The following is a 9,433-nucleotide window of genomic DNA, read 5'->3' as shown; positions in this document are numbered from 1 at the left end:
CCACTGGAGGGCGCCAAAGAGTCAGCTTTGACCTGAAATCCAGCCTGTGGTCCCCATGGGCGCTGCATGTTCTCAGTGAACCACTGGAGAGTGCCAAAGAGTCTGCTTTGGCCTGGAGTCCAGCCTTTGATCCCCATCTGGCTCTGCATGTTCTCAGTGAACCACTGGAGGGCGCCAAAGAGTCAGCTTTGACCTGGAATGCAGCCTGTGGTCCCCATATGGCGCTGCATGTTCTCAGTGAACCACTGGAGGGCGCCAAAGAGTCAGCTTTGACCTGGAATTCAGCCTGTGGGCCCCACGGGCGCTGCATGTTCTCAGTGAACCACTGGAGGGCGCCAAAGAGTAAGCTTTGACCTGGAATTCAGCCTGTGGGCCCCACGGGCGCTGCATATTCTCAGTGAACCACTGGAGTGTGCCAAATAGTCCACTTTGGCCTGAAATCCAGCCTTTGGTCCCCACGGGCGCTGCATGTTCTCAGTGAACCACTGGAGGGCGCCAAAGAGTCAGCTTTGACCTGAAATTCAGCCTTTGGTCCCCATAGGCGCTGCATGTTCTCAGTGAACCACTGGAGGGCGCCAAAGAGTCAGGTTTGACCTGAAAGCCAGCCTTTGGTCCCCATGTAGCTCTGCATGTTCTCAGTGAACCACTGGAGGGCGCCAAAGAGTCAGCTTTGACCTGAAATTCAGCCTTTGGTCCCCATGGGCGCTGCATGATCTCAGTGAACCACTGGAGGGCGCCAAAGAGTCTGCTTTGGCCTGAAATCCAGCCTTTGGTCCCCATGTGGCTCTATATGTTCTCAGTGAACCACAGGAGGGCGCCAAAGAGTAAGCTTTGACCTGAAATTCAGCCTTTGGTCCCCATGGGCGCTGCATGTTCTCAGTGAACCACTGGAGGGCGCCAAAGAGTCAGGTTTGACCTGAAATCCAGCCTTTGGTCCCCATGTAGCTCTGCATGTTCTCAGTGAACCACTGGAGGGCGCCAAAGAGTCAGCTTTGACCTGAAATTCAGCCTTTGGTCCCCATGAGCGCTGCATGTTCTCAGTGAACCACTGGAGGGCGCCAAAGAGTCAGCTTGGACCTGAAATGCAGCCTTTGGGCCGCAAGGGCGCTGCATGTTCTCAGTGAACCACTGGAGAGTGCCAAAGAGTCTGCTTTGGCCTGAAATCCAGCCTTTGGTCCCCATGTGGCTCTATATGTTCTCAGTGAACCACAGGAGGGCGCCAAAGAGTCCGCTTTGACCTGAAATTCAGCCTTTGGTCCCCATGGGCGCTGCATGATCTCAGTGAACCACTGGAGGGCGCCAAAGAGTCAGGTTTGACCTGAAATCCAGCCTTTGGTCCCCATGTAGCTCTGCATGTTCTCAGTGAACCACTGGAGGGCGCCAAAGAGTCAGCTTTGACCTGAAATCCAGCCTGTGGTCCCCATGGGCGCTGCATGTTCTCAGTGAACCACTGGAGAGTGCCAAAGAGTCTGCTTTGGCCTGGAGTCCAGCCTTTGATCCCCATCTGGCTCTGCATGTTCTCAGTGAACCACTGGAGGGCGCCAAAGAGTCAGCTTTGACCTGGAATGCAGCCTGTGGTCCCCATATGGCGCTGCATGTTCTCAGTGAACCACTGGAGGGCGCCAAAGAGTCAGCTTTGACCTGGAATTCAGCCTGTGGGCCCCACGGGCGCTGCATGTTCTCAGTGAACCACTGGAGGGCGCCAAAGAGTAAGCTTTGACCTGGAATTCAGCCTGTGGGCCCCACGGGCGCTGCATATTCTCAGTGAACCACTGGAGTGTGCCAAATAGTCCACTTTGGCCTGAAATCCAGCCTTTGGTCCCCACGGGCGCTGCATGTTCTCAGTGAACCACTGGAGGGCGCCAAAGAGTCAGCTTTGACCTGAAATTCAGCCTTTGGTCCCCATAGGCGCTGCATGTTCTCAGTGAACCACTGGAGGGCGCCAAAGAGTCAGGTTTGACCTGAAAGCCAGCCTTTGGTCCCCATGTAGCTCTGCATGTTCTCAGTGAACCACTGGAGGGCGCCAAAGAGTCAGCTTTGACCTGGAATCCAGCCTGTGGTCCCCATAGGCGCTGCATGTTCTCAGTGAACCACTGGAGGGCGCCAAAGAGTCAGCTTTGGCCTGAAATTCTGCCTTTGGTCTCCACGCCGTGTAGAGCAAAGACACTCTCAGGAATCCTTGGAATCTGGTTTATGCTCATATCGTCTAGGTCTCCATATTTCCATTGGTTGAAAAAATATATATCTTGCCAGAGATATTGTAGTATGCATTGGAGTTGTAAGCCAGGCTGGTGTCCATAGCTAATCAGGATGCTATATTCTGAGGATGCTGCAGAAAGCTCCACCATGGGACACCTATTAAGTCAAAGTTAGGACTTCCTTTTCCTCTAGAAAGGTTCTGCAGGATGCTCGGGGGTTTGTACTTTGGGGGTCCTGCAGCCACAGATGGATCCAGGGCCCTGGGCCCAGGCTTGTACCTTTGTAAGCTTGGAGCTGATCCCATAGGAACAGAGGTGTGTGAAGGAGTGTCCCTTCTGCTGGGTGGCTTCTGCATTCTTCATCTCTGGGCTGCCACTTTGTCTGCCCTCAGCATGCAATGCCCCTGCTCTTTCAAAACCCCCACTAGCCTCACTCCCACTCAAGAGGCAAAGACTGCAGCTGCTAGCTCTCCCAGCATCCCTTGCAGCTGAAGGCAGGCCCAGAACCCGACACAGTCAATCAGATGTGTCCCATGTCTTTAACTTAGAGGCCTTTGCACAAGGAAGTGCGCCTTGGAGACGCACCTGTGCTGAGGGCGGGGCCATGGGCACCTCCCTTTGGATGCAGGGCTGCTGTGCTTCAGGGGCTGCTCTGGGGCCCTGCTCCAAGGTGTGAGTGGCGCCCAGTGCTGCCCGTGCCCCGTGTGGTCTGCAGGGGGCCCCTCCCGTGGCCTGACTTTCGCTGCTCCTGCCTGCGTGGCCTGCAACCCTGGGTCTTCAGTTTCCTAACATCCTCGTGAGTCCTCTTTGGCTGCTGTCAGCCAGAGTCAGGGTCGGAAGGTTGCAAAGAAGAACGCTGACCCATGTGGTTATCAGCTCAAACACCCTCTCCTAGATGGGTGTCAGCCACCAGCCGGCTGAGGCGGGGTAGCGCTGGATAGGGGAGAGCCGGGTGAGAGCGTGTGACCTCATGGTCAGGGTTGCTCCATGGGTGGGGCCACTCTGAGCTCCACCCACGCACTGGGGACTCAGCTGAGCGTCAGGGCTGTGGGCCGTCCAGTTCACCTGGGGAAGAGAGACATGATTCAGCAAACAAATGATTAAACGAGGACACCTGGCTTCAGGCGATTCCCACTGTGTTGTAGGCAAGTTCCTGGTGAGGCTGTCTCTGCAGGCATGCAGAAGGCCAGGGAAGCGGAGATGATGATGATGGTGATGATGATGGCTGGGGGAGAGGGCAACTGCACTGGGGAAGTCCTTGAAGACCTTAGGCAGCTGGCGCCCACACAGGAACTGGGCTGGCTGGGTGGCCAGCGGTGTAGTGGGTCGTAGTTTGGGGAAAAAGTGGTTCCTACCACATAGCGTCCACCTCATTTGAAGCCACTAGTCAGTCCCACCGCATCAGACACCTCTGAGCGGGTCGGACCACACACCCTTTTGCAAATACAATCTCCCTGTCACGTTGTAGGGTGCAGCTCGGGCAGGGCAGTGCCCCAGCCCTTTCCTCTGCACGTGCCTTCCCTGTGGCACTGATTGCGGCTCCAAGCCCCTCTCCCAGGGTGGGCACTTCGGGCTTCCGTGCACGAAGCTCTGGGGGCAGCCCACCCCCTGCCCACAGCACCCACGGCCCCTGCCCCATGCAACCCCGTCCTCCTGCCGGGCTTACCTTGCACGTGGATGAGAAGCTTCACAGAACAAGGGGCCAGATTGGAGGGCCAGGTACCACTCGGCCACTTTGTGAGTCTCTTGTGGAAGCACGCACCTGCCCCTCCTCCCATCCCTGTCCTGCCCCCAGCTCAGAGTGATGCCCAGGTTAACCAACAGCCAGCCCCGCAGGTGTGAACTCCCCGTGAACACGAGGAGTGTTCTCAGTGTCCGTCAGGAACAGCGTGGATGTGTGGATGGTGACCACAGAAGCTGAGTGTGGGGGCAGGGTCCCCAAAGATGTGAGACTAAGCGGAGCTCCGTGGGCCGAGGGACACGTGTCCAAATCACCACAGAGAAGGGTGCCAGGTGACGTGGAGGTGAAAGGTGTGCAGCTGTGGGACAGTGTGCGTGTCCCCATCTACTTCCCCTACGATACAGAGAAGGCTGCAAACATCTGCCCACATGTTTGCTGAAGCCACGAAGCCACGGCCACACACTCCTCCACCTGGGAGCCGTCGTGGTGTGCTCTCCTGGCCGCCTATGGAGAGGTTGCTCTCAGCTCTTCTCAGGACCTCCTCGCTGCAGCCTTGGCCTCTGCAGCAGGGCCGGGGCTGCTCTGCATGTCACCCCAAGCCCACCCTGGGGGGAACGGGCGGGCCCAACTGGGCAGCAGTTAAACAGAAGTCAGCAGGCCGCACCCCAGACAACACTGGGGCCCAAAGCGGGCAGGGAGGGGCAGCCCTCTCTCTGTTGCTGTCCGACTTGAGTATGGGGACCCCAGTACCCTACGGGACGACCCAACCCCCAGCAGCGAGGACTGCGGCCTGGGTGAAAGCGCCCTGCACACTCCGGGTGCAAGCGGACGCAGTGCCTGTGTGTGGAATGGGAGTCTGCCTCTCGGAGCAGAAATTGCTGTCCACAGTCCCCCGGGTGCTGGGGGTGCAGACTACGCAGGTGGTCCCCGAAGCCCAAGCCCCAGCCCACCGCTCTGTGGCTAGAGAAAACTCACTCACTCGGACTTCTGCAAACAGCCGGCCTGAAACGACGTCATGAAAAGAAATACACCTGGAAACACGCTGCCTTCGTACAGTAGCCTTTTTAACACCCGGCTGCCGCGCCCGCCCTGTGGCCAGCGCTCCTTGAGGAAACACGGTGTTTCCACTGCTGGGGGGCCCCACGGTGACCGAGCAGGACGAAGCAAGCACACCCACCACGTTGTCTAATATCAAAATAGAGCAATTTATTCCAGACACTGAATATGATCTGCTGATTCTCTCTGGAAACAAATGAGCTACGACACACGAGGTGATTCTTTCTGTCGGCGCGCGGGGCGTGAGGGGGACAGAACGGGGCCGACGTGGCCGGGGTGGGGTCGGAGGTGGGGACGGGCAAGGACACCTGGCCGGCGCGTCTGACACAGACAATAAAAACCGCAGGAGCCAGAATCCAACACCTCGGTGAGTGACGGGAGAGACATTTCTGCACTGGACAAGAATCACGACTTCAAAAAAAAAAAAAAAAAAAAAAAAGAGGGTGGAACAGGTTTCAAAGGAGGAGCGTAATGGGAACAAAGCAGACCCTTGCGTTTGTCAAAGTGCACTTCGCCCGGCTCCGGGACCTGGGCCACAAGGGAGGGCAAGGCCCTGGGGGCGCGCGGGGGGCCTCCCCTTGGCCGCACGCCGTGTGCAGAGCGAGCTGCGAGTCCCTTCCAGCCGAACGACGACAGCTCTGAGGCTTGGCCCGCGACGCCTGCTCTCAGCATCCAGCTCCGGTCTGGTCGCGTGAGCATCCCGCACGCAGCCGCGCGGTCGGACACGAGGACAGTCATGGTACCCGCGGGCGGCTGGGTGTCAAAGGTGAACCGACTTTCTGGAGTCGAGTCAGCGTGGCAGGCGGTCGCCGTGTCCGGGACAGGGTGGGGCCCGAGTGGCGTGGGTGCGTTCTCGCCCTGGTCCCCTAGGGCCGGGCACGCTGTGCTGTGATGCCCAGCTGCTGGTAAAGCTGCGGACGCGGGCAGTCTGCCCTCACCCTGCCAGGTCCCCCGCTGTGCACGGCTCCAGCCCGTGCGCTGCGGGGCCTCCCGCCCTCAGTTCCCAACTCTCCACCGCCACTGGGTGCAGACATACCAACAGGGCCCGCACCCGCAAGACCCTGGCTCTGGGCTTTCACGTGAGGCTTGTCTCATGCCGACCGCCCCGCGCTGGGGAGCACGTTTCTGTTCGGGGACGGGTCGGGATGCCGTTCGCCTGCTGCTCCAAAGGCTGCGCCCCGAACCCGTGATGTCTCGGGGTAGGAAATGTCTGCAGCAGCCGGGGGACCGGCGGCCCTCCAAGGTGGGAGTGCAGGGAACCTGGACCTTCGCCGTGAGCCAGGACTCGGCCCGCACCGTCCACAGGGCGTGCTCGGGCCTCCCCTGGGTCCGACTCCAGCGGTGTGCGTACGCATGGGGCGTCCAGTACGGCTGCGCGCAGGGGCGCCCACGTGGCAGCTGGTGCCGGCACATTCCACGGCTGTCGAACACGCTTGCCCACCCTGCCAGGCGATCTGCGGCTCCCCAGATGGATGCCGCGCTCCGAACAAGGTCCCATCCGGAAGCTGGGTCGCACGCGTCTGCGCCCTGCACCCAGCCTGGCTGCCTTCCCATCCCTCGCCTCCCGCACAGGAAACCTACGGGCCTTCCCCACTGCTCATTTCAAAAATAGCTCAGCGCGGGCTCATGACCCAACGTCACCTGATCCAAGGAAAGGAAACTCCTGTAGGACCAGAGCCATGTTTAATTGTGGAAACCAGTAAAAAGATTCATTGTTAGAAGAAAGAAAATCTTGTCTCGTGGCAGAGAAAGGACAGATGGACACAGTGGAATTGAGCAGCGACGTTCTTCACCTTTAGGACTGAAGGCCCTTCCTTCTCTGTGTGTTTACATCGCTGTCCAGCCAGGTGAGACCCCGCAGCCGTCGGTCACCTGGGCAGGGACCTTCCCTGTGAATGAGGTGCTACCAGCCCGCGACGGAGCCAAGCTGCCCATCTCGATGGCTTGCTCAACACCGTCTGGTTTGGGGTGTGCCCCCGGGGTCACAGTGCAACCTTCATTCCCCTCCTGCAGCACAAAGGTAGACACGCTGGGAGATGCCACTCTGCCTCCAGCCCAGAGTGGGGACTGGTCGCTGTGGCCAGATTGCCCCGCTGCCGCCCACAGGGTCCGCCTCCCAGCCAGCATCCCGCCCCTGCCCGCCACACAGCCGAAGGCAATGGGACTCGCTCCCTCACACCCTGCCTGTCTTCCTAGAATATTTTTAAAATATGAAACCGCACAAAGCTATGTCTGATGGCCATTTCAGGACTTTAAAATTGTTTTAACATAAAAATATTTTTTTTCCAAAAATACTCCAGGCTCTTTCTTATAAGTCATTTTTTTTTCTCCTGTAAAAAGTCCCCCTGCCCTGCCTTCTTCCTTTAATAAAGCACTTACTACGCGCTGGAAGTGCCCGTGTACCTAAGATCTGTAGTAACCATGATAAGGGGCGGAGAGCCCGGGAGAGAGGGGCCGGGGAGGGAAGGGGCAACAAAGCTGTCCCGCAAACGTTGTCATCGCGTCCCCAAGGCTGCAAACCAAGACCCACTGCAAGGTGGAGGGGAGGGGCACGGGCAGGGAGGGCGAACCGCGGAAACCGGCCCCATGGCCCCATGGCGGAGGCAGGCCCGGAGAACAGCACTCCTGCCCTCAGAAAAGCGCCCCCGACACTGAAGGTTCTAGGAGACAGGCCGATTCAGGATCACAAAGCCGCGCATTTCACCAGCACAGACTGGTCTTCAAACACCCTTCCCGACAGCAGCGGAGCGTCCGAAGGGTTCTGGCGAAAACACAGCCCCGGAGATCTTTTCCACCCCCTCCTGGTTTATCACAGCATTTTTCTTTTTTTCCTTCTGTTTTTTTTTGGCACAGCTTTCCCGCCCCCCACTCCCGTCTCAGCCATGACCCCATCTGGGTAGGGACCAAACCACACCCTGTCTGGCTGGTGGCTGTGCATCCCAGGTGGACCCCACGCTGCCCCTCTGATAGGACTGTGTGTGTGTGTGTGTGTGTGTGTGTGTGTGTGTGTGTGTGTGTGTTTCCAAGGTCTCGGTGAGGACTACGGAAAAAGAGAGGCTCCGTGGCCGGGGATGAGCTGATTTGCAAGTCCACGCCGACACGCCTCGGCCGCGCAGTTCTGAGGCTGCCAGGGTGGAGTCTGAAGGCTGCCGCCACCCCCCACGCTAACTGCTGGTCCACTGGGATTCACTTCTGCTCTCCGCCACGCTTCTGGCCTACTTTCGCAGATCCAGAACGCACACCTGAGGGGGAGGAGAGAGCCATGTGATCTCTGGAGACAACACAAAAATGGCTTCAGAGCCCGGGCTGGCAGTTACACAGCCCAGGGACCAAGTCAGACCCACCCGCTGTGTTTTGTAAATAAAGTTTTATCGATACACAGCCACAGGTTCAGAGAAGCTCCAACAAAAGGCTAAGGGCTGAGTATCTGAACGACCCACCCTGAGGAAATAGCACAGAGTCAGGTCAGGGGCAATGCTGGGAAGAGAGGAGGTGGCAGTGGCCACTGGTGTCACAGCGCCACCTGGTGGCAGGGCCGATGAGAACCCCAGAGCGAGCACATGGCCTTTGGGAACCTGTGGGAGCTTCAGCGACCCTCGGCCAGCCCTCCCACGGCCCCGGCACCAGCTGCACCGCATTCCCCTTTCCGCCCCCAGCCTCCACCCCCAGCAAACCGTGGGTGCTGCTTACAGAGCCGTCGGACGCACTGGCGCCCACTTTGTCCCCGCGGGCGTTCCAGCACACCTCGAAGATGCCGCCGGTGCCTCGGTAGCTGTGGACCAGGCTTCCACTCTGCAAAGCAAAGCAAACGCATCACGAACGTGGGCGGAAGGGCTCTCATCCGCCCCCAACACGCCATCGTGGCAGTCCTCAAACACACAGGAGGGAAAAGGACTTCCACTGCACGCTGCGGGCTGCGGAAACGGCCCCTCGCACTGCCTACCACGTGCGGGAAACTGTCTGGGGGGTGCACGCCTCCCGTGCCCGGCCAAAGGCTGATGGCGGTGAGCGCCCTGAGGTGGCGGGAACCGGGAAGGGTCTGAGTCGACAATAGTACGTTTTCCCCTATTTACAGAGGGCACCCGCCTCACTGAGCATTCCAGTGAGCGTCGTCTCCGAGAGACTGGCAATTTAGGAACAAGGCGTGAAATAACTGGAGGTGCTTTTGACACAGCCGGTGGGACCTCCTGTCACTTTTGCAAGACATCGCTGTAGAAATCCACCCATCACTAGTTCCAGCGAGCATTCCCTCAACAGCAAGTCTTGCGCATTCTTCCTGGGATGCGCTTCCCGGGTGGCCTGTTGGCTTGGAGAAGGCTGGTACCGTGTTGGGCCGCCATCGCCTTTCCGTGTCCACAAGGGCGACTTTAGTACCAGGGAGGCGGACCCGGGGAAGCCCCAACTCTCTGCACCGCCTCCTGGCAGTTGCCTCGGCTCCTGCACCACCCAGCCTTGCCACCAGGGGGCAAGCACCCGACGCAGTGCACCTGACCACGCA

General features: G+C 59.0%; 1 protein-coding gene across 5 annotated transcripts in view; it reads right to left on the bottom strand.

Annotated features, from left to right (window-relative positions):
* Positions 1-4,862: 4,862 nt before the first annotated feature.
* LOC139440590 (F-box-like/WD repeat-containing protein TBL1X) overlaps positions 4,863-9,433 on the bottom strand; it is a 122,399-nt gene continuing 117,828 nt past the window's right edge. For 4 of the 5 annotated variants that reach the window (XM_071220405.1, XM_071220404.1, XM_071220406.1 and 1 more), the window contains 2 exons: positions 8,626-8,727; positions 4,863-8,177 (listed from right to left, as the gene is read on the bottom strand). In XM_071220405.1, coding sequence (XP_071076506.1) covers positions 8,151-8,177; positions 8,626-8,727 — 129 coding nt within the window. In that variant the 3' untranslated portion in view covers positions 4,863-8,150. The remainder of the gene's footprint in view (positions 8,178-8,625; positions 8,728-9,433) is intronic. The other variant, XM_071220408.1, reaches the window with a different exon arrangement.

Source organism: Desmodus rotundus, chromosome Y (genome assembly GCF_022682495.2).
Source record: "Desmodus rotundus isolate HL8 chromosome Y, HLdesRot8A.1, whole genome shotgun sequence".
Classification (NCBI taxonomy): Eukaryota; Metazoa; Chordata; class Mammalia; order Chiroptera; family Phyllostomidae; genus Desmodus; species Desmodus rotundus.
The sequence above is the reverse complement of the archived record's forward strand: the minus strand, read 5'-3'. Positions and strand labels throughout refer to the sequence as shown.